Source organism: Entelurus aequoreus, linkage group LG18 (genome assembly GCF_033978785.1).
Source record: "Entelurus aequoreus isolate RoL-2023_Sb linkage group LG18, RoL_Eaeq_v1.1, whole genome shotgun sequence".
Classification (NCBI taxonomy): domain Eukaryota; kingdom Metazoa; phylum Chordata; class Actinopteri; order Syngnathiformes; family Syngnathidae; genus Entelurus; species Entelurus aequoreus.
This window is the reverse complement of record NC_084748.1, coordinates 2,787,316-2,815,065: the sequence shown is the minus strand read 5'-3', so window position 1 is coordinate 2,815,065 and position 27,750 is coordinate 2,787,316. Positions and strand designations below refer to the sequence as shown.

General features: G+C 37.4%; 2 protein-coding genes across 2 annotated transcripts in view; one reads left to right on the top strand and one right to left on the bottom strand.

The window, feature by feature from the left end:
* The window catches only part of LOC133633674 (E3 ubiquitin-protein ligase ZFP91-like), a 32,318-nt gene extending 16,436 nt beyond the window's left edge, over positions 1-15,882 (top strand). The window contains exons 10-12 of the mRNA XM_062026291.1: positions 6,688-6,802; positions 14,680-14,779; positions 14,848-15,882. Of these exons, the coding sequence (XP_061882275.1) occupies positions 6,688-6,802; positions 14,680-14,779; positions 14,848-15,571 (939 nt within the window). The 3' untranslated portion in view covers positions 15,572-15,882. The remainder of the gene's footprint in view (positions 1-6,687; positions 6,803-14,679; positions 14,780-14,847) is intronic.
* A 3,939-nt stretch (positions 15,883-19,821) lies between these two features.
* si:ch211-113e8.11 (uncharacterized) lies at positions 19,822-26,295 on the bottom strand. The gene is made up of 2 exons (XM_062026290.1): positions 26,078-26,295; positions 19,822-23,142 (listed from the first exon to the last, which is right to left on the bottom strand). Exons 1-2 carry the CDS (start codon positions 26,161-26,163, stop codon positions 22,560-22,562), a joined length of 669 nt encoding a protein of 222 aa, XP_061882274.1. The 5' UTR covers positions 26,164-26,295; the 3' UTR covers positions 19,822-22,559.
* Positions 26,296-27,750: the final 1,455 nt, after the last annotated feature.

Sequence of the window (27,750 nt, the reverse complement as noted above, 5' to 3'; positions counted from 1 at the left end):
TTAATAGTGTTGTTGATCTTCTGTCTATCCTTCCAGTCAGGGGTTTATTTCTTTTGTTTCTATCTTCATTTGAGAACGATGCTATCACGTTAGCTCAGTAGCTAAGTGTGTCACCGATGTATTGCCGTGGAGATAAGTCACTTTAAATGTCCATTTCGCGTTCTCGACTCTCATTTTCAAGAGGATATAGTATCCCAGGTGGTTTAAAATACAAATCTGTGATCCACAATAGAAAAAGGAGAGAGTGTGGAATCCAATGAGCCAGCTTGTACCTAAGTTACGATCAGAGCGAAAATAGATACGTCCTGCACTGCCTCTCTAGTCCTTCACTGTAACGTTCCTCCTCTACGAATCTTTCATCCTCGCTCAAATTAATGGGGTAATCGTCGCTTTGTCGCTCCGAATCTCTCGCTCCATTGTAAACAACGGGGAATTGTGAGGAATACTAGCTCCTGTGACGTCACGCTACTTCCGGTACAGGCAAGGCTTTTTTTTATCAGCGAGCAAAAGTTGCGAACTTTATCGTCGATTTTCTCTACCAAATCCTTTCAGCAAAAATATGGCAATATCGCGAAATGATCAAGTATGACACATAGAATGGATCTGCTATTCCCGTTTAAATTAAAAAAATTCATTTCAGTAGGCCTTTAAGTCTCGTCTTAAGACCCACTTTTATTATTTGGCTTTTAACACTACGTGAGTTGTTGTCCTCTGTTTTTTTTTAAATAAATTTTGATGTCTATTTCATTGTTTTAATTGGTTTTACCCTTTAAAATCGTTTTTAATCATATTTATTTTTTACATTGTTTTTATATTGGTTTTCTATTCATTAATTTTTTGTTTGTATTCAGTCATTGGTTTAGCATAATATTGTTTTTAAAGGCCTACTGAAATGATTTTTTTTTGTTTAAACGGGAATAGCAGATCCATTCTATGTGTCATACTTGATCATTTCGCGATATTGCCATATTTTTGCTGAAAGGATTTAGTAGAGAACATCGACGATAAATTTTGCAACTTTTGGTCGCTGATAAAAAAAGCCTTGCCTGTACCGGAAGTAGCGTGACGTCACAGGTTGAAAGGCTCCTCACATTTCCACATTGTTTACACCAGCAGCGAGAGCGATTCGGACCGAGAAAGCGACGATTACCCCATTAATTTGAGCCAGGATGAAAGATTCGTGGATGAGGAACGTGAGAGTGAAGGACTAGCGTGCAGTGCAGGACGTATCTTTTTTCGCTCTGACCGTAACTTAGGTACAAGCTGGCTCATTGGATTCCACACTCTCTCCTTTTTCTATTGTGGATCACAGATTTGTATTTTAAACCACCTGGGATACTATATCCTCTTGAAAATGAGAGTCGAGAACGCGAAATGGACATTCAGTGCCTTTTATCTCCACGACAATACATCGGCGAAATGCTTTAGCTACGAGCTAACGTGATAGCATCGTGCTTTAACTGCATATAGAAACAAAAAAAATAAACCCCTGACTGGAAGGATAGATAGAAAATCAACAATACTATTAAACCGTGGACATGTAAATACACGGTTAATGCTTTCCAGGCTGGCGAAGGTTAACAATGCTGTGCTAACGACGCCATTGAAGCTAACTTAGCAACCGGACCGCACAGAGCTATGCTAAAAACATTAGCTCTCCACCTACGCCAGCCAGCCTTCATCTGCTCATCAACACCCGTGCTCACCTGCGTTCCAGCGATCGGCAGAAGGACGAAGGACTTCACCCGATGCGTTTGGCGGCCCGTAGACGTAGGAAGTCAAGCTGAGGTCGGCGGCTAGCGCGTCTGCTCTCCAACAAAGTCCTCCTGGTTGTGTTGCTATAGTCCGCTGCTAATACAACGATCCCACCTACAACTGTCTTCTTTGCAGCCTTCATTGTTCATTAAACAAATTGCAAAAGATGTCCAGAATACTGTGGAATTATGAAATGAAAACAGAGCTTTTTGTATTGGATTCTACGGGGTACCATAACTTCCGTTTAACTGACTTCGTCACGCGCATACGTCATCATACTGCGACGTTTCAGCCGGATATTTCCCGGGAAATTTAAAATGTCACTTTATAAGTTAACCCGGCTGTATTGGCATGTGTTGCAATGTTAAGATTTCATCATTGATATATAAACTATCAGACTGCGTGGTCGCTAGTAGTGGCTTTCAGTAGGCCTTTAACATGGCTGTGCAGCACTTTGGAAACATTCTTGTTGTGTAAATGTGCTATATAAATAAAGTGGATTGGATTTGTCTCAAAAAGGCATCTGCACAACAAATTTGTCCCAGCATCTGAGTGCGGGAAGTCCAACCCCTTACAACAAACTAACTAACTAACGAAGGGCCAAAAGCCATCTTACTACGGTGGAATCATGTACACAAGGTACATATGATGATGAGAAAGAAGCACAAGATAAGTGAGTGAAAAAGGCTGCGTTTATTTGATCTATTCCCTGAAACTATGGTCCTCAATGTTTTACTTCATTAATTATTTGGATACAATGTATAATACTACAGTTTTATTTACAGAAGTATGTTGAGTTTGCATGTTCTCCCCGTGACTGCGTGGGTTCCCTCCCTGGTACTCCGGCTTCCTCCCACCTCCAAAGACATGCACCTGGGGATAGGCTCCTCCCACCTCCAAAGACATGCACCTGGGGATAGGCTCCTCCCACCTCCAAAGACATGCACCTGGGGATAGGCCCCTCCCACCTCCAAAGACATGCACCTGGGGATAGGTTGACTGGCAACACTAAATGGTCCCTAGTGTGTAAATGTTGTCTGTCTGTGTTGGCCCTGTGATGAGGTGGCGACTTGTCCAGGACGTGCCCTGTCTTCCTCCCGAATGCAGCTGGGATAGGCTCCAGCACCCCCCGCCACCCTGAAAGGGACAAGCGGTAGAAAATGGATGACTCGAAGTCATAATTATGAGATAAAAAGTTGAAATTATCAGATAAGAAAGTCTCAAATATGAGATTTTTTAAAAAGTCATATTTATGTAAAAAAAAACCTCTAAATTATAAGATTAAGTCATAATTATGAGATAAAAAGTCAAAATAATGGAATAAGAAAATGTAAATTATGAACAAAAAGTCATAATTATGATATAAAAAGTCAAAATCGTGAGATACATTTTTATCATTAAGACTTTTTATCTCAAAATATTGACTTTATAATATCATAATGGCCCTGTGATGAGGTGGCGACTTGTCCAGGTTGTACCCCGCCTTCCACCCGAATGCAGCTGGGATAGGCACCAGCACCCCCCGCGACCCCGAAAGGGACAAGCGGTAGAAAATGGATGACTGGAAGTCATAATTATGAGATCAAATGTTGAAATTATCAGATAAGAAAGTCTCAAATATGAGATTTTTTTAAAGTCATATTTATGTGATTAAAAAGTCTAAATTATAGGATTTAAAGTCATAACTATGTGATAAAAAATCTAAATTATAAGATTAAAAGTCATAATTATGAGATCAAAAATCAGAATAATGGAATAAGAAAATTGAAATTATGAACAAAAAGTCATAATTATGATATAAAAAGTCTGCATTATGGGATAAGAAAGTCATAATTATGAGATAAGTCACAATTATGATATAAAAAGTCTACATTATGGAATAAGAAAGTCATAATTATGAGATAAAAAGTCTACATAATGGAATAAGAGACATAATTATGAGATAAAAAAGTCTGCATTATGGGATAACAAAGTCATAATTATGAGATAAAAAGTCTGCATTATGGGATAACAAAGTCATAATTATGAGATAAAATGTCTGCATTATGGGATAAGAAAGTCATAATTATGAACTAAAGTCATAATTATGATATAAAAAGTCTACATTATGGAATAAGAAAGTCATAATTATGAGATAAAAAGTCAAAATAATGGAATAAGAACATTTTAATTATGAACAAAAAGTCATAATTATGATATAAAAAGTCAAAATCATGAGATACATTTTTATCATTAAGACTTTTTGTCTCATAATATTGACTTTCTAATATCATAATGGCCCTGTGATGAGGTGGCGACTTGTCCAGGTTGTACCCCGCCTTCCACCCGAATGCAGCTGGGATAGGCACCAGCACCCCCCGCGACCCCGAAAGGGACAAGCGGTAGAAAATGGATGACTGGAAGTCATAATTATGAGATCAAATGTTGAAATTATCAGATAAGAAAGTCTCAAATATGAGATTTTTTTAAAGTCATATTTATGTGATTAAAAAGTCTAAATTATAGGATTTAAAGTCATAACTATGTGATAAAAAATCTAAATTATAAGATTAAAAGTCATAATTATGAGATCAAAAATCAGAATAATGGAATAAGAAAATTGAAATTATGAACAAAAAGTCATAATTATGATATAAAAAGTCTACATTATGGAATAAGAGTCATAATTATGAGATAAAAAGTCATGATCATGAGATAAAAAGTCATAATCATGAGATAAAAAGTCATAATTATGAGATCAAAAGTATGCATTATGGGATAGCAGTCATAATTATGAGATAAAAAGTCATAATTATGAGATAAAAAGTCATAATTATGAGATAAAAAGTCTACATCATGAGATACATTTTTATCATTAAGACTTTTTATCTCATAAAATCAACTTTCTAATATCATAATGGCCCTGTGATGAGGTGGTGCATTGTCCAGGGTGTACCCCGCCTTCCACCCGAATGCAGCTGGGATAGGCTCCAGCACCCCCTGCCACCCCGAAAGGGACAAGCGGTAGAAAATGGATGGATGTTGATCTCAATGTTGGAGATTATTTGCATGCAAAATGTGCAATGCTACAGTTTTGTCAACAAAAGTATTCTATTCAAGTAGAAGAATTGATTCTTAATTCATCCATCCATCCATTTTCTACCGCTTGTCCCTTTCGGGGTCGCGGAGGGTCGCTGGAGCCTATCTCAGCTGCATTCGGGCAGAAGGCAGTGTACACCCTGGACAATCACCACCTCATCACAGGGGCAACACAGACAGACAGACAGACAGACAACATTCACACTCACATTCAGTTCTTTGAAAATGATTGCATAAAAAGTACAATTTATAAGTGGTCTAAAAAGAAAAACATACAAAAAGAACTTTGCTAAAAGTAATCTGCAGTGTCAATTCAAACTACTAGGTTTTGATTAGAGCAGGGGTCACCAACCTTTTTGAAAGCAAGAGCTACTTCTTGGGTAGTGATTAATGTGAAGGGCTACCAGTTTGATACACACTTAAATAAATTGCCAGAAATAGCCAATTTGCTCAATTTACTTTTAACTCTGTTATTATTAATAATTAATGATATTTACACTTAATTGAACGGTTTAAAAGAGGAGACAACACGAAAAAAATGACAATTAAATTTTGAAACATAGTTTATCTTCAATTTCGACTCTTTAAAATTCAAAATTCAACCGAAAAAAAGAAGAGAAAAACTAGTTAATTCAAATCTTTTTGAAAAAATTAAAAAAATAATTTATGGAACATCATTAGTAATTTTTCCTGATTAAGATTCATTTTAGAATTTTGATGACATGTTTTAAATAGGTTAAAATCCAATCTACACTTTGTTAGAATATATAACAAATTGGACCAAGCTATATTTCTAACAAAGACAAATCATTATTTCTTCTAGATTTTCCAGAACAAAATTTTTAAAAGAAATTCAAAAGACCTTGAAATAAGATTTAAATTTGATTCTACAGATTTTCTAGATTTGCCAGAATAATTTTTTTGAATTTTAATCATAATAAGTTTGAAGAAATATTTCACAAATATTCTTCGTCGAAAAAACAAAAGCTAAAATGAAGAATTAAATTAAAATGTATTATTCTTTACAATAATAAAAAAAAAAATATTTGAACATTGATTTAAATTGTCAGGAAAGAAGAGGAAGGAATTTAAAAGGTAAAAAGGTATATATGTTTAAAAATCCTAAAATCATTTTTAAGGTTGTATTTTTTTCTCTAAAATTGTCTTTCTGAAAGTTATAAGAAGCAAAGTAAAAAAATTCATGAATTTATTTAAACAAGTGAAGATTAAGTCTTCAAATATTTTCTTAGATTTTCAAATTCTATTTGAGTTTTGTCTCTCTTAGAATTAAAAATGTCGAGCAAAGCGAGACCAGCTTGCTAGTAAATAAATACAATTTAAAAAATAGAGGCAGCTCACTGGTAAGTGCTGCTATTTGAGCTATTTTTAGAACAGGCCAGCGGGCTACTCATCTGGTCCTTACGGGCTACCTGGTGCCCGCGGGCACCGCGTTGGTGACCCCTGGATTAGATAAAAAGAACAAAACTTGTTTTGAATTATTTCTGTCATTTGTATTCAATGTTTTTAAAAAAAAAAAAAAAAGTAGGGAACAAAATCAGAAATTGAATTTTTGGTGAAAAAATCTGGGATTTTTTGTTAAGGCCCCCACCCTAAGGGACAGAATTATTATTAATGGTGGTTTTTTTGGTCTGTATGTTCTTTACTAACACTGAAGATGCTCCATGGCCAATGAAAGTAGCGCTGCATGTGCCAACATATTAGCTAGTGCCTCTCACCCCACTGTGTGAGAAGCACTTAACGACCCCTACATGCACATTGTTGGAATGTGGGAGGAAGCCGGACTTCTGCAAATCCTATTTCATCAAACCCTTTAAGGCTTTTTCTGCTTTCCAGCACCACATCAAATACCAGCACTTGCTGAAGAAGAAGTACGTGTGTCCTCATCCTAACTGTGGAAGGCTTTTCCGTCTCCAGAAGCAGCTACTCCGTCATGCCAAACACCATACAGGTACTCATTTGGCCATTTGTGGGAGGGCTGGACAATTAGACAAATTTACATTTTGGCTTCTCATGATCATGGAAATGTATTAGGCATGTGATTTTTCCGTCTAAAGTCGGAATTCAGTCTTTTTTAATCTCGTGGGGAGAAAAAAAAAATCTCCTGTTTTTCCGTTTTTTTTTCCGACCCTAAATCAAGATTCGAGACGTAGTTTATATTACGCCATAGTTGATTGGTCGATATGTTCCTTGTGACCAATTTTTTGTTTTTTTTGTTTAGTCTTTATTTGAAGGGACAATGTACAGAAACATTAAGCTCAAAGACAGATATGTTCTGTACCAGATTATAGCTAAATAGCTAATTTCCATCTGCAGTCCTTGGCTACCTAAATTAAAGGAATACAAAAATCATGCAATAAAATTATGACAATAAAATCATACACAAGTATTAAGAAAAAAGTCATAAAATGCCCTTTCATGGACACATTCTTAATATACAATACAACCACACCTCATTTATATCATCACACAGACAATACATGCTTTTGTTCACATCTGTCATCATTTGTAAAAACAACCTTGATTTTAACACACACACCTCACAATTTACAATAAAAATGCTCTCATGGATAAATATAATACACATTAGGTTGATGTGTCAAACATAATGCCCATCTTAGTGACCGTGTGAGCAGCTTTGATTGCTCCAAAGCCACTTTTTAACTTCAATTGTGAATGAAGAGTCATCTGTTAGACTTTTCAAGTTTGTTGTGAGGTCGTTCCATTCCTTTATGGCTTTATATGAAAAGGCTGATTGTGCAAAAGAGGTTTTACATCTGGGTATGCTACACTGCCCCCTGGTGGAGGCTCGTGTGTTTCTAGTTGTCACAGCAGATGTAAACTGGACAAAGTGCTTAAGTGGCGCTGGTGCAGTGTTATTTAAGATTCGATGGGCCATTCGTATTGATGCTAATCTTTGAATGTTAGCTAAATTTAACAATCTATATTTTTGGAGAACTAAACAATGATGGTGGTGTTGTGGTTTTCGGTCAAGAATTTTGAGGGATTGTTTGTGCAAAGTTTCCAATGGCCTCAGTGTCATTTTGCTTGCCTGCGACCAACATGTTATACAATAATAAAAACGAGACATAATCATTGCATTAAAATAAGTTTGAGCTGCCTCCAGTGTTAATGAATTCCTGATACATTTGAACGTTTTTATGTTGTATTTAAGACTCTGGCACATCAATCAGGACATCTGTTATGAATGATGACGTTAGTAACGTCATCATTCATAATGGTTACTACCACCGGTTGGTGGTAAAAGTGTTGGTCATGTGTTTTACCCTGCTCAAATCTCTCAGTAAAGTTATTCGATGGATTATAGCTTTTGTTTTGAACTTTATTACACCTTGGAGCGTTTTTCCCGTCCATTGTTTTCCTGCTTTCGCTATCTGCGCCTAATGACTGAGCTACGTGACGCCATTTCTTGTGATGTCCCACGGAGCATTTCTGGTCGGGACGGGATTCGAATAAAGAATCAACTCATTTCCTTTACTATAGTGGTCTCGATAACGGGTACCGGTTCTCAAAAAGGGATTCGAGTCCGAGGACTCGGTTCTTTTCTTATCAAACAACCGGGAAAACCGGTTTCGAGTATCATCCCTAGTGTCCTCACATTATTATTATTTCCTATTTTCAAATATGAGTAAACAATACTAAACATGTTTAATTATTTTCATAAATGTATATCCTATTTTGGCGAAAAGAATGAAATGTTTACATTACATGAACTGAAGTAATGTGGTAATACTGTAAATAAACTGTAGATAATAACACTGATCAATGTGGATGTGAAATGAACACAAGATGTAAATAGTAGTGACTAAATACTGTTGGGACTGAACCATATACAGTGATTCATTAGGATCATTGGGTTATGTATTTTCTATTAATGATGTTTTCATGTCTTTAAACACTAAAATATTTTCTTCAAATGGTGCTGTCTTTGTTAATTTTAGCATGTTAAATTGGTGAAAAACCAGGCCTTCGTCCCCCAGACCCCCGGAAATTTTTTCAGTCTTTTTCATTGTGGTCAAATCACATGCCTGATGTATAATAATCAGAAAAAAACATTGATGGGCCGCGCATTGTGTGTGCAAATTCCTCGGCTTGTAACGGTGACACGGATGAGTGAGTGAGTGAGTGAAAGAAAACTTGATCATGTCTACCGTATTTTTCGGAGTATAAGTCGCACCGGCCGAAAATGCATAATAAAGAAGGAAAAAAACATAAGTCGCACTGGAGTATAAGTCGCATTTTTTGGGGAAATGTATTTGATAAAAGCCAACAGCAAGAATAGACATTTGAAAGGCAATTTAAAATGTGTAAAGAATAGTGAACAACAGGCTGAATAAGTGGACGTTATATGAGGCATAAATAACCAACTGAGAAGGTGCCTGGTATGTTAACGCAGTGTTTCCCACACATTCATTTATTTGTGGCGGCCCGCCACGAAAGAATTATGTCCGCCACAAATTTAAAAAAAAAAAAATTGTTGTTTTTTTTTTGTCCTGTCCAGCTTCTCAGGCAAATCATATAGTTGATGTAGATGCCCATATCGACTGTTTAGATTTACTTTACAAAAGAGAAGTGTAGGATACTTCTCTTGTTGCCTTATTTGTATTTGACCACTACTGTTTTCTGTTTATTTGTTACTGACTGTGGCAGGACACCTCTGCCTCTGTTTCACTTTATGTTGCTGGTAAATAATATGCTTGTAGTAGTAGGCTAAAGTTAAATTATTTAGTATGCACTAATTAAATGGGCAGAGCTTTAAGAGACATTTTAGCTTTTATATTTTATAAGATATATTTTTTGTAAGAACCACAATTAATAAATATATTTCAGTGAATAACTTATTGTTCAAATCTGTATATAAATATGTACATAAAGTGTTGTAGTTATATTGTAAAATGGATGGATGGACATTTAAAACAAAACTGTTATTATTAATTAGTAAGTATACATTTTTTGAGCCTTTTTAGAGAAAATCATATCATTGTAGTAAATTATGCAAATTATTCGATGATGTCATGGTGACCACGCCCCCACCGCCACAGGTATCTTGGCAGTTTATGGGAAACACTTTTAACGTAACATATTATGGTAAGAGTCATTCAAATAACTATAACATATAGAACATGCTATACGTTTACCAAACAATCTGTCACTCCTAATCGCTAAATCCCATGAAATCTTATACGTCTAGTCTCTTACGTGAATGACATCAATAATATTATTTGATATTTTACGCTAATGTGTTCATCATTTCACACATAAGTCGCTCCTGAGTATAAGTCGCACCCCAGGCCAAACTATGAAAAAAACTGCGACTTATAGTCCGAAAAATACGGTACTAGAAGTCTGGGATGTCACCTTGGTGGCTACCGTATTTCCCGGACCATAGGGCGCACCGGATTACAAGGCGCACTGCCGATGAGCGGGTCTAGTCAGGGCTATTTTCATACAAAAGCGCACCGGATAAGGCGCACTAAAGGGGGCATATTATTATTATTTTTTCTAAATGTAAAAAACTTCCTTGTGGTCTACATCGGTTGTCTGAGGACCGGTACAGGTCCGTGAAGCATTTGCTACCGGGCCGGAGAGAAACATTAAATAATTTATGAAAGACTGCATTTTCTCCGACTTAGCTTTGGCCTGTCCCACTAGACCAGGGGTGTCAAACTTGTTTTCATTGAGGGCCACACCGCAGTCATGGCTGCCATTAGAGGGCCGCTTGTAACAGTAAATCATTAATGAATTTGCCTATGAATTTAAAGTTTGTTTTTTTTAATTACGTAAAGAGTAAAATGAAATCGGTGGATTTGACCACTGTTTTCTACAGAAAAAAAACTGGCTTAGTTGCCAGACTTTTACTGTAAAATATATGGTGTTATTTTATTATTATTACTTTTACAACATATTACTGCAAATAGAAATACAGTACCGCTGTTCAATTTTATTTTGGCCAGTTTTTTACCATAATAAAATGCGGTGCCATAAAATCATCAACCGTGGATATAAAAAAAAACAAAAAACTGACAGCTCAGTTGACAGAATTTTACTGTGAAAAAACAAACATTGGTCGGGTTTTTTTCAACTTACAGTAATATGCTGTAAAAAACTCCTTAAATTTTACAGTAAAATCGATAGGTCCTTTTTATAGTGTACAATTTGATGGATAACTTGCTTCGAAACCATAAGTTAAGCATATATTTAAGTATTTATTTAGATTTTTACCATGAATGTTAGATATGATAATATTTGTTGCAATATTGGACAATATTTTTTACCCCTGTCAAACTAGAAAAAAACAAACTAATACCTTTAGTAAGAAAATAAGAAAGTAAAGAAAGAAAATATAAGGTACTTTATTGACACATTATTTCCAAGCTTTTGCGGGCCATATAAAAGGACGTGGAGGGGCAGATCTGGCCCGCGGGCCTTGAGTTTGACACCTGTGCACTAGACACACCAATGATGTACAATAAAACTCCTCATAGGAAGTTGCTATTTGTTATAACTTTGTGACATAATTAGGGATGATACTCGAAACCGCTTTTCCCGGTTGTTTGGTAAGAAAAGAACCGAGTCCTCGGACTCTAATCCCTTTTTGAGAACCGGTACCCGTTATCGAGACCACTATAGTAAAGGAAAAGAGTTGATTCTTTATTCGAATCCCGTCCCGACCAGAAATGCTCCGTGGGACATCACAAGAAATGACGTCACGTAGCTCAGTCATTAGGCGCAGATAGCGAAAGCAGGAAAACAATGGACGGGAAAAAGCACTCCAAGGTGTAATAAAGTTCAAAACAAAAGCTATAATCCATCGAATAACTTTACTGGGAGATTTTGCAGGGTACAAACACATGACCAACACTTTTACCACCAACCGGAAACATAGCAACCAGGCTAGCAACGCACCTCCTTTACGGCAGCTGTCGCAACCTTCTTAAAACGACCGCAGCACATACATATATATACAACACTGCAGCACATACATATATATACAACACTGCAGCACATACATATATATATATACAACACTGCAGCACATACATATATATACAACATATCTCCCTTTTTTAACTTTTGTTTTTCTTTCCTTGTAAACGTTACAAAATCACACTGTAGATGTGTTGTCTGTCTAATTATAAATAATGCAGACGAGGCGTGTTGGCTGACTTCTTGACGTTTACTTTCACAGCGTGGCAACATGCAACACTTTTCGGGGCTACCGCGCATGCTCGTCACTCCCGTTGCATGCTGGGTAGTGTAGTTGTTATATTCTCTAGCTCATAACATTTTTCCCCCATAAAGAAATAATGTTAACTCAATAAAGTGTATTCCTTTTTTTAGCTTGAACTTTTCATTTTTTTAGCATTGTAACCACATTTGCTAACAACTTTTCTCTTCATAGAATTTTCTTTCAATAAAGAAATAAAGTGCAAAAATGTCAAAGCATCATAACAAACAGTTATGTCAAATAGCAGCAGAAGTGCACTTTTTGGAGAGCTGTATTATTTTCAGTTTTGTGCCCAAGGGGCCGATTTTATTTAACACTATATTATTATTTATACACCTATAGTGATCACAGAGACAGCTTGTTTTTGTGTTACTGTATATATTTGTTTCTCTGAAAAATCCCACTTAATATACTTTGGATAACAACAGTCAATATTTATTTATTTTATTTTATTCTTTTAGGCGGGTAACAGTCAATATTTATTTATTTATTAGATTTTATTTTTTTATTATATAATAAAAGTGAGCTTTTGTTAAACCAAATATTGTGTGTTTTTTTCCATATACAACAACCTATCTGGACTCCATAAGAGAATCGATAAGGAATCGGTTCGATAAGAGTATTCCATAATAGGCTCGAACTCGATAATTCCTTATCAAACATCATCCCTAGACATAATACAGTGCACATTAATGAACATATCAAATATAAATGTGACAGATTGTAGCCAAAGGCTGCTTTCCATCAGCATTTCATTGCAAAGAAACAAGCCCAGCGTTCCCACTAATTCAGCGTTATAGTGACTTGTATTTTTCACAAGTGGGTAAGCCGGTCTCTGAAAATAATGCCTACATAAAACCGGTCCGTGGTGCAAAAAAGGTTGTGGACCACTGCTCTAAAGTAACATGTAATGGTGGTTCTTTACGCAAAATGTTGCATAGATGATGTTTTACACATCATCTTCAAGTCTCTTCAGGATGCGCCGTTTTGTGGGCAGGTCTTATGTACGTGCCTCCACTTTGACATCTTTGTTGTGGCGGTGTAGCGTGCAAGGACGGGAGTGGAAGTGTCAAAAGATGGCGCTAACTGTCTTAATGACATTCAGACTTTACTTCAATCAATAACGGAGCAGCATCTCCTCATCCGTGGCTCACTAGTGCAACAACAACGCCCGAAATGTGTCCCGTGACCGGAACTCTCTAATAACTAAAGTTCCTCGGGTGAATAATACCAACTCACTACACCGGTATGTTTTAGTGCTTTCATGGCGAGTTTACTGACAGATATAAGTAAGAACTTTACACTACTTTATATTAGAAATGGCAACAGTGGAGGATGAATGTCACATAACAAGAAGATAGAGAAAAAGAAGAAGATTATCCACTACAAAGGCGGACTCGCGCAAATTTTCAGGACTTATGCAGATCCCAAATACACATCAGCAGGTGCCAGAAGGTAAGAAAAGTTGCTTTTGCATAATATTGCGAAACAAAAAGGCAGATAATATGTCTTACCTTATACACACACCATAATAATACTCCTATGTTGAAGCAGAGTACAATCCATCAAGTGGTGTGGCTTCATAGCTTACCAAAGTCCTACTAAAACATTTTGACAGATTTTTGAGCGCCGTGTTTAATGTTGTTTACTTGAGTCATATTGCAGTCTACATGTATCTCTTATGTGTGACTGCCATCATATTGCGGTCTACGCGTATCTCTTATGTGTGACTGCCATCATATTGCAGGTTCGATCCCCGCTTCCGCCATCCTAGTCACTGCCGTTGTGTCCTTGGACAAGACACTTTACCCACCTGCTCCCAGTGACACCCACACTGCTTTCAATGTAACTTAGATATCGGGTTTCACTATGTAAAGCGCTTTGAGTCACTGGAGAAAAAGCGCTATATAAATATAATTCACTTCACTTATGTGTGACTGCCATCATATTGCAGTCTACACGTATCTCTTATGTGTGACTGCCATCATATTGCAGTCTACACGTATCTCTTATGTGTGACTGCCATCATATTGCAGTCTACACGTATCTCTTATGTGTGACTGCCATCATATTGCGGTCTACACGTATCTCTTATGTGTGACTGCCATCATATTGCGGTCTACACGTATCTCTTATGTGCGACTGCCATCATATTGCGGTCTACACGTATCTCTTATGTGTGACTGCCATCATTGCAGTCTATACGCATTTCTTATGTGTGACTGCCATCATTGCAGTCTATACGCATTTCTTATGTGTGACTGCCATCTACTGGTCACTCTTACCATTACACCATGTACCAAATAAAATAGCTTCGAGGTCAGTAAGCACAACCAGAATGATGCCGTACATTAGGTGCACCGGGTTATAAGGCGCACTGTTCGAGTTTTGAGAAAATGAAAGGATTTTAAGTGCGCCTTATAGTCCAAAAAATACGGTATATTAAAAGTTTTGGTGGTACAAAAAATAATTATGTTTTCAAATAATTGTGATCTCAATATCGATCCAGAATAATGGTGATTATTTTTGCCATAGTGGTCCAGACCTAACGATTGAAGTTCTGCTCTTGTGCTTCTCAGACCAGAGAGACTACATCTGTGAGTTCTGTGCTCGTGCCTTCAAGAGCTCGCACAATCTGGCGGTGCATCGCATGATCCACACGGGAGAGAAGCCCCTCCAGTTAGTACCTCGTGGTTTAAGGAGGTTGACTCCCTACGTGTGATTTCAACCCTCTCTTGCGCTCGCAGGTGTGAGATCTGTGGCTTCACCTGTCGCCAGAAGGCCTCCCTCAACTGGCACATGAAGAAGCACGACGCAGACGCCTCCTATCAGTTCTCCTGCTCCATTTGCGGCAAGAAGTTTGAGAAGAAGGACTGCGTGGTGGCCCACAAGGCCAAGAGTCACCCCGAGGTGCTCATCGCCGAAGCGCTCGCCGCCAACGCCGGCGCCGTCATCACAACCCCGGCGTCGCTGCTGGATCTGCCCACCAAACCCCCGCCAGCGGCGGCGGGTCAGGACGGCCACGTGCAGCAGGTGTTGATCCAGGACCCTGCCGGTCGACAGGTGGCTCAGGTATCCCAGCAGGTCAACCACCAGGTGGTTCTGGTGGATCAAGACCAGACCCTCCACGCCATGCAGGTGCCGGTGACCATCGCCCTGTCGCCCATCGACCCGCCCTCGCCCGCCGACGCCCAGCAGCCCTCGCACCTTCAGCTCCAGATGCCCGTGCAGTTCGTTCAGTCCTACCCGGCCCAGCAGCAGAACCAAGGGCCCATCCTGCAGATGACCTTCCAGCACGTGGGCCCGTCACAGCAGATCCCGGTCCTCGCCGCGTCCTCCGCCGGTAAGGAAAGCTTCGTTCCGGACAATCCCGCGCTGGCACCCTCCAGTCCACCGGGGGGCACCGCGTGGGGGCAAACTGAACGGGTCGGCGTCCTAAATGACGACATCGTGCAGCTGACCCTCATGTGAGCGCATTTAACGTCGGATCGCAACACGTCGTCGTTAGCGTTTTTAGTCAAACCGGTTGCCTTTGTACATAATCGTCTTCTCACGAGCTTTTCATGTTGCAATATGATCATATAATGTGCTCTCATATACAAACTTTGTGTTGGGTTACACACCCGAGCATTTTAGCAACTGTCCAAGTCTTAAGTCACGTCTTTATTTATTACCTTTTTAGTGTGTGAAATGTTTATTGACAATAGGGCTGCCACTAACCTTTATCTTCTCAAAAATGTCACAAAACTATCAAGTAAAAACAATGATTTTTTTTTAATGCATATTGTTACATTTTTTGGGGTCCTAAAAGAAGCATTTTCAATCATAAAAAGGACTTAATTGGACTACAAATATGAATACCGTTTTTTTCGGCCGAAAATGCATAACTAAGAAGGAAAAAAACATCTATAAGTCGCATTTTTGGGGAAATGTATTTGATAAAAGCCAACACCAAGAATAGACATTTAAAAGGCAATTTGAAATGTCTAGAACAGGGGTCACCAACCTTTTTGAAAGCAAGAGCTACTTCTTGGGTAGTGATTAATGCGAAGGGCTACCAGTTTGATACACACTTAAATAAATTGCCAGAAATAGCCAATTTGCTCGATTTACCTGTAACTCTGTTATTATTAATAATTAATGATATTTACACTTAATTGAACGGTTTAAAAGAGGAGAAAACACAAAAAAAATGACAATTACATTTTGAAACACAGTTTATCTTCAATTTCGACTCTTTAAAATTCAAAATTCAACCGAAAAAAAGAAGAGAAAAACTAGCTAATTCGAATCTTTTTGAAAAAATTTAAAAAAATAATTTATGGAACATCATTAGTCATTTTTCCTGATTAAGATTAATTTTAGAATTTTGATGACATGTTTTAAATAGGTTAAAATCCAATCTGCACTTTGTTAGAATATATAACAAATTGGACCAAGCTATATTTCTAACAAAGACAAATCATTATTTCTTCTAGATTTTCCAGAACAACATTTTTTCAAAGAAATTCAAAAGACTTTGAAATAAGATTTAAATTTGATTCTACATATTTTCTAGATTTGCCAGAATAATTTTTTTTGAATTTTAATCATAATAAGTTTGAAGAAATATTTCACAAATATTCTTCGTCGAAAAAACAGAAGCTAAAATGAAGAATTAAATTAAAATGTATTTATTATTCTTTACAATAAAAAATAAATTTACTTGAACATTGATTTAAATTGTCAGGAAAGAAGAGGAAGGAATTTAAAAGGTAAAAAGGTATATGTGTTTAAAAGTCCTAAAATCATTTTTAAGGTTGTATTTTTTCTCTAAAATTGTCTTTCTGAAAGTTATAAGAAGCAAAGTAAAAAAATTAATGAATTTATTTAAACAAGTGAAGACCAAGTCTTTAAAATATTTTCTTGGATTTTCAAATTCTATTTGAGTTTTGTCTCTCTTAGAATTAAAAATGTCGAGCAAAGCGAGATCGGCTTGCTAGTAAATAAATACCATTTTAAAAAAAATAGAGGCAGCTCACTGGTAAGTGCTGCTATTTGAGCTATTTTTAGAACAGGCCAGCGGGCTACTCATCTGGTCCTTACGGGCTACCTGGTGCCCGCGGGCACCACGTTGGTGACCCCTGGTCTAAAGAATAGTGAACAACAGGCTGAATAAGTGTACGTTATATGAGGCATAAATAACCAACTGGTATGTTAACGTAACATATTATGGTAAGAGTCATTCAAATAACTATAACATATAAAACATGCTATTCGTTTACCAAACAATCTGTCACTCCTAATCGCTAAATCCCATGAAATCTTATACGTCTAGTCTCTTACGTGAATGAGATCAATAATATTATTTGATATTTTACGCTAATGTGTTAATAATTTCACACATAAGTCGCTCCTGAGTATAAGTCGCACCCCCGGAAAACCGCAACTTATAGTCCGGAAAATACGGTAGTACATTAGTATAGGCCACTAGACACAACCAAACCAATCAGATCACGCTATTCAGTATGGTGGACACTGATTGGCTTAACAGGCAGCATTAATTTATTGGATTAAAAGAGTGCACCTAAAGGGTGTTATTTAGGATAGGACAGACTTTATTTATTAGGGGTGTGACTCTTTGGCCACCCGACTATTCCATTGAGAATTTATCTTCGATTCAATGTTTAATTTGGTATAATAATTATAATTAAACTTTTCTAAACGGGTACTAAAGACTGAAGATGGCCTAAAAAGGTATTTTAAAAAATGGTATTCTTAAAAAAAACTTCTTTTTTTTTTTTTTTAATATATATTAAAAAAATCGATTTTAGAATTTTGATGAATAAAAATGGCAATTTGGACTTAAATCGATTTTTTGTGCACCCCTACACTGGAAAAATGTCCCTGTTAAGCATACTTGCCAACCTTGAGACCTCCGATACCGGGAGGTGGGGGTGCGGGGCGTGGTCGGGGGTGGGCCGGGGGCGTGGTTAAGGGCGTGGTTAATAGGGGAGTATATTTACAGCTAAAATTCACCAATTCAAGTATTTCATATATATATATATATATATATATGTATATATATATATATATATATATATATATATATATATATATATATATATATATATATATACATATATATATTAGGGCTGCAACAACTAATAGATTAAAATCGATTATTAAAATAGTTGCTGATTAATTTAGTCATCGATTCGTTGGATCTATGCTATGCGCATGCGCAGAGTTTTTTTTGTTTTTTTTTTAACTAAACCTTCATTTATAAACTGCAACATTTACAAACAGCTGACCAACAATAATCAAAATAAGTATGGTGCCATTATGCTGTTTTTTTTCAATAAAATACTGGATAGGATAGAAATGTAGTTTGTCTCTTTTATCCGGTTATTAATCGATTAATCGAAGTAATAATCGATTATCAAATTAATCGTTAGTTGCAGCCCTATATATATATATATATATATATATATATATATATATATATATATATATATATATATATATATATATATATATATATGTATATGTATATGTATATGTGTATGTATGTATGTATATGTATGAAATACTTGACTTTCAGTGAATTCTAGCTATATATATATATGTATATATATTTATTTTATTATACATATAAATAAAATAAATACTTGAATTTCAGTGTTCCGGGGGCTATCCAGTAGATGGCAGTATTGTCCTGTTTAACTTCTCCTCCGTTCATGACTCGGCCACGGTGTTCAATGGAGAAGTCTGTTTTACAAAATGTACAGGCAACATAATTACATACCCCTTCTCCTTCGAACTGTCCTGGATGAACTGAAATTCTTGTTTCCATTTGTTTTGGAACTTGCAAGCGTATTTCTTCATCTCGCTCGTCGACGGCGTCGCCATGTCTGTAACTTCCTCGTTCTTCTGCTTCGTCTCCTTGTCGTGTGCGCAGTTGTGCACTCTACTCTCTAAAAGCCGTAGATGTTATGAAGTCATTGGGCAGGCAAGCTGTTTATATTGTGGGAAAGCGGACGTGAGAAGAGGCTGTCCCCACTCAGGTCCGCATTGAGCTGGAGGGGGCGTGGCCTCCAGCTCCAGGCTGAATACCGGGAGTTTGTCGGGAGAAAATTTCTGCCGGGAGGTTATCGGGAGAGGCGCTGAATACCAGGAGTCTCCCGCTAAAACGGGAGGGTTGGCAAGTATGCTCTTAAGAGTAAAAAAAAAAAAAGTTATTTTTGCTTGTAATGAGCAACTAAATCTGTCAAAATTGCTTTGGTTGGATTTCTTAAAATACAACATTATTTTTAAGCTTGAAAAACTTAAAAATGATGTAGAAATGATCAATTAAAACTGTATACTTACTATTATTGTGAAGTTTTGTGTCTTATAACAAAGTTGTGATGCTCAAAAGTAGTATTTTAGTCCTCAAGATTGATTTCCTAAAAACAAGTTCTTATGTCTCACTGAAAAATTAATATTCAGGGAATTGTATTAAGTTTGTTTACTTGGTGAGTGTGTCCGGTCTATTATTCATCCCACAAAGGGGAAATGATGTTTAACCCAAAAACTAAAAACTAGTGCTGTCAAATGATTGTTTTTGTGAATCAGATTTTGGAATTTGGATGCATCATGATTCTTCACTCGCTTGCATAATCAGGAAAATAGGATTATAATTGTAATTATAAGGAAAATAATTAGGGTTAGCTGAAGAAAAGAGCCCAATATTTGTACACAAAAGCCATTTTATTGTCAGAATGTCACCCAGGAACAGTTTACTTGAATGCATGTCATGTATTTGCACAAAACTTGGCAAGAGTTTTATCTAAAGTTTATTTCAGGATGTATCAATTAGCCAGCGAGACCACCTTCTCGCTCATCTTTGTACCGACGTGTGCATTGATCTGATCTCCACTTGTACGCTCAAAGCAAATAACATCATTAATCCAAGTCTTCATGATTAATGCCATTTTTTTTTTTGTAATTAATCACATGAGTTAACTCCTTAATTTTGGCAGCCCTAGTAAACACATGGAATGAAAGGAGCTCTACTTCTGCCACTTCACATTTTTACACACAGCAACAAGTCCAATGAAAAACTAGGATTTTGTAAGTAGTAAATATTTGGGTTGTGACTCTTTGGGCCCCGAACAATTCAATCCAATTAATCCGATTCCTGGGGTGACGATTCGATTCAGAATGGACTTTCTTTTCAAACAGATTCTCGCAATGTACCGGTACTGTTTGCTATAATAATTATAATGAAACAAAAGAGGTTTCGGGTTTGAAAAAGCTTCTGGTTGCATGAAGATTACCTAAAAACGTATTTTTAGGGTCCGCCTGTACCCTGTATAAAGGACTCCCACAGGGAGTCCTTTATACAGGGTACAAAGGAACCTAAAATTGTAATGTTTATTATTATTATTATTCCGCACCGTTGCGCACTACTTTGCCCCCCTTAACATGCTTCAAAACTCACCAAATTTTACACACACATAGACAAACTGTGACAGCACACTTTAGTCTAAAAACCAAACCCCAAAAATCAAAATTGCGCTCTAGCGCCCCCTAGGAAAAAACCAAAAACCAACTGCCTGTAACTCCCACTAGGAAGGTCGTAGAGACATGAAACAAAAACCTCTCTGTAGGTCTCGCTTAGACCTACAACTCATAATGACACATCCTCGGGCAAAAACCAACAGGAAGTTGGCAATTTCCCATTTAAGACAAAAATGTACTAAAAACACTCATTTTTGCCTCTTTGACCTCTAATTTGACCCCCTTAAAATACTTCAAAACTCACCAAAATTCTCACACACATCGGGACTGCTGGAAATTGCGATCTAAAAAAAAAACCGAACCCCAAAACTCAAAATTGCGCTCTAGCGCAATTTTTGAATAAAACAGAGAAAAAAATGCTTCTCAGAGGAAAACTCAGACAAAACTGCTTGTAACTTCCGGTAGGAATGTCTTAGAGACATGAAACAAATACCTCTATGTAGGTCTTACCTAGACCTACATTTCTTAGATTGACATCCTTCAGCAAAAATCAACAGGAAGTTTGATACCCCTCCTTCAAAACAAAATTTTTGTTAAAACCGGTCACCAAACATCAAACCGAGCGCGTTTGTCGTTTCGGCTTCAAACTGCTACAGGAGAGAGATTGAACCCTTCTGATTAAAAGTTGTGGACGGCGTTTTATTTAGTGCTACCGTTTGGATTTTACGAGCCTTCAAAGACCCGCAGCACTAAAGTTGCTCCGCTGCTGTTGTTTTAAGATGGCTGCTTAAAAGCAGAAAGCACCAGCGTGAGCACAGAACGCAGAGAAGGTAGTACACTACACAACTTCCTCTAACTCCCAGTACGAATATCGTAGAGACACGAAACAAAAACCTCTGTGTAGGTCTCACTCAGGACTACCACTGGACAAAAGTATCGGGACACCTAGGACTAGCACCTGCCAAAATGCGGACCCGACCAACGCTGCTTGCAGCTTTAATTTTAAATTGATTCTGATAAAAAATAATATTTATCAAAATTATGAATGGATTTAGGGTACAAATCGTGATTCAGATGTGAATTATTATTTTTTTGTGCACCCCTATTATTATTTTGTTGCAGTGCAGATTCAAAAAGTCCACAAAAAGTATAAAAAGCAGAAGTTCTGCCACCTTGTTTGGGTTAAAACCATTGATTGATTGATTGATTGACTGAAACTTTTATTAGTAGATTGCACAGTACAGTACATATTCCGTACAATTGACCACTAAATGGTAACACCCCAATAAGTTTTTCAACTTGTCCACGTTAATCAATTCAAAAGGGAAACATTAAAAAAAACAACTAAGGAAGACATAAAAGCACGGAGCTGTTGCAACCTGCTGACACTTCAGCGGCGCCATTTTCACATACAGCTACAAAAGTCACATGAAAAATGACGGGCAGCTCACAACTCCATTCAGAATCAATTCTCCACTCAAAGCGATTCTTGCAATGTTTGATTTGTCATAATGGAACTTTTTCAAAACGGGTTGGAAAATATCTCTCTGGTTGTACGGAGATGGCCTCAAAACTTATTAAAAATTGTTTTATTTGAATGGAGTTTTTAAAATGCTATTCAGACAATAGCGCTGTGGCGTTTATCTTGGCACATACAGATGGATAAATAAATATTCGCTTCAGGGGGTGAAAAGAAATGAACTGAGCGAGTGAAACATGGGCCTAAAACTGATTTTAAAAATGGATTCTTATTTATAAAAAAATGCAGAAAATGTTTGATTCTTACTTTGCAAAAGAAAGGTTGATCCCGCTCATGTCCGGAACCAATTAACGAGGGAGGAGTACTGCTGTGTATATAATGATGAATATATAGAGTGAAGGATGTCAGTAGTAGTAATATCTTGTACTGTACATATTTAGTACAGGACATGTTTAGTCATCAGCTGTAAATAAAAGTCCTAACAGTATTTATTTCTCAGTACATGTTGAGTTTTTCTTTGCCCCTCAGCATTTTGTACTGCTTCATGGCTTGTTTGGGCGGGATCAGCGTGTCGCTCACGCCCACCCTCCTCTTCTTGCCCCGCCGACTTTCTAACACTTCCGGCGCCGCCTCTCTCCGAGGCTCGTCGGAGACGCCCGGCCCGCCCTCGGCCGGACGGCGGTCGCCGGGGGCGACGGCCGCCGTCTGAAGATCGCTGTCGTGCGCGAACTTGCACTTGATGCCGAATCGGCATCGTCCGTCCTTCCTGTAATTGGCACAGATCCTCTTGCCGCCGATCTGCGAGGGCTTGGCGTGCACGGTGAGCGGCACGTGTTTCTGCAGGGCGCTCAGCTTCCGCTCCGCCTGCGCCTTGAAGGGGTTGGCGAACACGCTGCTCTCCGTGCAGGCTTGCAGGCGAGGCGGGGGCAACTTGTACGCGGGGGGTGAAGCGGCCGGACGGGGTTTGGGTGGCGCCGGGAGTGGACCCTCGTGGTCGGACTGATCGGACTCACTGGACGCGGGCTCCAGTAAGAAGTTCCTCGTCTTTGAGTCGGGTGCTGCCCCGTGGAGGAGGTCCCTTTTGGAAAAGCAGCATTAGCAGATAACCAACCAGTAACGTGTCAAACTGCTAGTAACAGTAAATAATATATTCATGTATGAGGATTATTGCCATGCTTTCTCTGGCTTTTGGAGTTTTTCCTTGCCCGGATGTAGGGACAGATCAGGGATGTCGTCGTGAGTTTGTGAAGCCCTTTGAGGCACGAGTGACTATGTAAATAAACGGATTATTACCATTGAATCCGGACTATAAGCCGCTACTTTTTTCCTACGCCTTGAACCCTGCGGCTTAGAAAACGGTGCGGCTAATTTATGGATTTTTCCTGGCTGACGGCCAGAATGCAAATATTTAAAAACAAGCAAATGCACTGAAAATGTGTGCTACTGCTCGTTTATGAGTTTGCTCACTGCAGCGTCCTTCCATTTAGCGCTTTCAACCGGAAGTAGAAGTGCTGTTCCGTCTTGTAGCCGTCCGTAGCGTTTCTACTCTTGTGGATTTTTCGTTTATCACTCCGAGCAACTTTTGGAAGTTTTACAATATGAAACTGAAACGATTTATACTTACTGAACCGTCCCATGTGTGATGTATGTAGGAGTGTTTTCATGCATACTTGTACGTGCTATCGTGATGTAATGAAGCTAGCGTCGTTAGCATTAGCTGATGTGCTAACATGAACTAGTGTCTTTGCTAGTATTATTAACTTACAATGGCATTATTTTCATGTTGTTCCGGTTTTGTAAATTCACCAAAATGTCACCGTGGAGTTATTGAGTCTGTGTAGCTGATTGGAGAGCTAGCTTGTGCAGCTAGTGGATCCGTGACCATGACTTCTGTTTTGTTTGACCAGCTGTTTTACAGACACCGTTTGGAAACAATTAAGGTATGTAAATAAACATTTACAGAATATTTCTGTGTAAATAACTCATTTCACAACATATATATATATCTGCGGTTTATAGTCCGGTGCGGAGAATATATGATGAAACATTTTTTTACCCTAAAATTTTATGAATGCGGCTATTAAACCAGTGCAATTTTACCTTAAAAATAAACAATAGTTTTACAGCATATTACAGTAAACAAGTAAAATTCTGACAACTGAGCTGCCAGTTTAGTTTTTTTTTTTACAGTAAAAACTACAGTTATTTTTTATTACAATAAATGGAAAAAATGTGCAACAGTTTTTTGACTGTAAAATTTTGCCAACTGAACTGCCAGTTTAGGTTTTTTTTTTTTTTACAGTAAAAACTAATTGTTTTATTACAATTAAATGGAAAAAATGTGCTACAATTTTTTACTGTAAAATTCTGGCAACTGAGTTGCCAATTTAGGGGTTTTTTTTTACAGTAAAAACTAGTTATTTTTTTATTACAATTAAATGGAAAAAATGTGCAACAATTTTTTTGACTGTAAAATTCTGGCAATTCAGCTGCCAGTTTAGGGGTTTTTTTTACAGTAAAAACTAGTTATTTTTTTAATTACAATTAAATGGAAAAAATGTGCAACAGTTTTTTGGCTTTAAAATTCTGGCAACTGAACTGCCATTTTAGGTTGTTTTTTTTACAGTAAAAACTAGTTAAGTTTTATTACAATTAAATGGAAAAAAATGTGCTACAATTTTTTGACTGTAAAATTCTGGCAACTGAGTTGCCAATTTAGTTTTTTTTACAGTAAAAACTAGTTATTTTTAATTACAATTAAATGGAAAAAATGTGCAACAGTTTTTTGGCTGTAAAATTCCGGCAACTGAACTGCCAGTTTAGGTTGGGTTTTTTTACAGTAAAAACTAGTTATTTTTTATTACAATTAAATGGAAAAAATGTGCAACAATTTTTTGACTGTAAAATTCTGGCAATTCAGCTGCCAGTTTAGGGTTTTTTTTACAGTAAAAACTAGTTATTTTTTATTACAATTAAATGGAAAAAATGTGCAACAGTTTTTTGACTGTAAAATTCCGGCAACAGAACTGCCAGTTTAGGTTGTTTTTTTTTACAGTAAAAACTAATTATGTTTTATTACAATTAAATGGAAAAAATGTGCTACAATTTTTTGACTGTAAAATTCTGGCAACTGAGTTGCCAATTTAGGTTTTTTTTTTTTTACAGTAAAAACTAGTTATTTTTTATTACAATTAAATGGAAAAAATGTGCAACAGTTTTTTGGCTGTAAAATTCCGGCAACTGGACTGCCAGTTTAGGTTGGGGTTTTTTTTTACAGTAAAAACTAATTATGTTCTATTACAATTAAATGGAAAAAATGTGCTACAATTTGACTGTAAAATTCTGACAACTGAGCTGCCAGTTTTCTTATGGTAAAATCTACAGTGTGTTACTGTAAATGGAAAACTGTAACAATATCGCAAAGTCATTGTCATTTTTACAGCATACCATTGGATGGGTTACAGATATTTGAGTATTTGTTTTTAATTTAACAAAAAATGTCCGCCTGAATGTAGCTGAGATAGGCTCCAGCACCCCCTGTGACCCTGAAAGGGACAAGCGGTAGAAAATGGATGTTTGGACTGTATTATATTAAAATGTGTACATGCATGTTTTCTCTGTCAAAATTGTAAGAGTGAATACATTTAGATAGAAAAGATAAAAGTATTTTATTCCCCGGCTTTGGTGGGCCACATAAAATGAAGTGGCGGGCCAAATCTGGCCCCCGGGCCTCCAGTTTGACATCTGCGATGGGCGGATCGATACTGAAATGTCGACAGATGATACTTAGGCTTTTATATCGATTCTCAAAGCAAAACATCGATACTTCAGTTATGTGAGAATGTATATCATCAAGTAACTATCATTAAGGTCTTGTCTAAATGGTAGGAACTACTTTTTCGCCTGAATTGTATCTATATCAGATCGGGAAGAAAACCGGTACAAACAGAAGATCTGGCATATTTAATAGAAATAATTGGCATGCAGGAGAGAATAATGGTGCTTTAATTTACCTTCCGCCATCATTCTTGCAGACAGATGACTCCTCGTCACCGTCACACTCCGACGACGACCCGCTGTATCCGACCAGAGCCTCCATGTTTACCGGTATGTTGGTTGCAAAATATATACATATATATTAACGCATAATGCAAAATATCGAACCAGTAGGTTTTAATCGTCGCTAATTCCGCAAAAAACGAGACATGCTAACAAGTTAGCTGCTGCGTTCTTCTTCTACGGTTAACGCCTCACCAGGATAGCATGACTGCCATCTAGAGTACAGAAGTGGTATTACACCCTAATGACACTTTCCTTCTTCACCCGGAAAAACCCACACCGACTGTTTGTTTAAAAGGCTTTTTTTATCAGTTCGGGAATGCAAAACAATACATTTTAATTTCATTATTATTAATGTAGCCTAATTTTATGGACTTGCCTCTTTGTGATGTTAAGTTCCTGTTATAAGCTGTTATACAGTATATGCCTTGAGCTCTTATTTTGAAGGCGCTAAGAGCGGAAGTGGTGGAGCGGAGTTTCAAAAACAAACGAAATAAAGTGGTCCTCGTGTAAAAATGGAGCCTCCGTGTTTGTTATTTTGTAGTTTTATACAGTATAGGCGATATATATAAACCCTCCGTTATGTTGTAGTAGTGTTTATATCCGTGAAAGCAGACTCCAGAGACTTGTAAACTTCACACAGCTTCCTTTACTGTTTGCATTCATGATGCCCAAAACCTTCAATAGGTGAGGGCGGACCTACGTCACTTCCGCCTACCAATCCCCTAGCAACCGGGAATTCGTTGAAAACAAAGCAGCTCACAGCGAACACAGCATTGACAGAAAAAGCATTTAACGAGCGTTGTGGCTTGGAAGTCGGCGTTAAATCCTTCATTTACGCATTTTTACTTATTCGCATATCGTGTGAAAAAACGAAAATGTATTATTTGCGTCAGACTCGTCTCAGTGAACTTTAAAGCTTCTCAGGCTTAGCTTAGCTTGCTAGTTAGCTTAGCCTGCGCGCTACTAAGAAAGAGACGCGGAAGTTATCAACAACAAGATCAAGTGTTAGTGTATAAAATATGGAGAGATTTGAGGGCTACATGTATTGTTTAAGTACAACAAAGAAGAGTTTAAACAGAGAAGGGGGAGGTGGCAAAATAACCTAATAAGGAAAGTAATACCAAGATTACGGGTAAATAATACTGGAATGTCCGGCAAAAACCCCCAAAAGAAAGCAGACTGACCCCTAGTAGCCTGGTCCTTGTAAGTTGTAGCCTTATGAAGGCGCAGTACAGCAGGCGAATAATGTACAAAATATATGTCTTTGTATTGAAAAGTCTTGCAGACAGCATTTTGCAACTGTCCTGAAAAGTTGATTAAATGGCAACATGAAAATTATAGGGTTTATTGGTTTTTAAAAACCCAACTGTTAAGTGCAAATTTAAACGAAACCGGTTTTCGAAAATAGCTAGCTAGGCTATAGACTATATAGTATATACCGCATGTTATTTTTGTACAACAACAACTTCAGCTGTCGAACGTTATAAGGTACAAATTCAACAAGTACAACATTAGCACGGACGGTATAGCCAAGTTGTGGTTAAGAAGGTGGATTTTGTTCCTTATATTTACCAGAAAAGAAGTGATCCGATAACACACGACCCGGGACTTTGGTGGACTCCAG

Coding starts and splice junctions, on each gene's coding strand:
- si:ch211-113e8.11 (XM_062026290.1), bottom strand. CDS start 26,163: ATGGAGGCTCTGGTCGGATACAGCGGGTCGTCGTCGGAGTGTGACGGT. Junction 23,143..26,077: donor TGCAAGAATGATGGCGGAAG/GTAAATTAAAGC, acceptor CTTTTCCAAAAG/GGACCTCCTCCACGGGGCAG.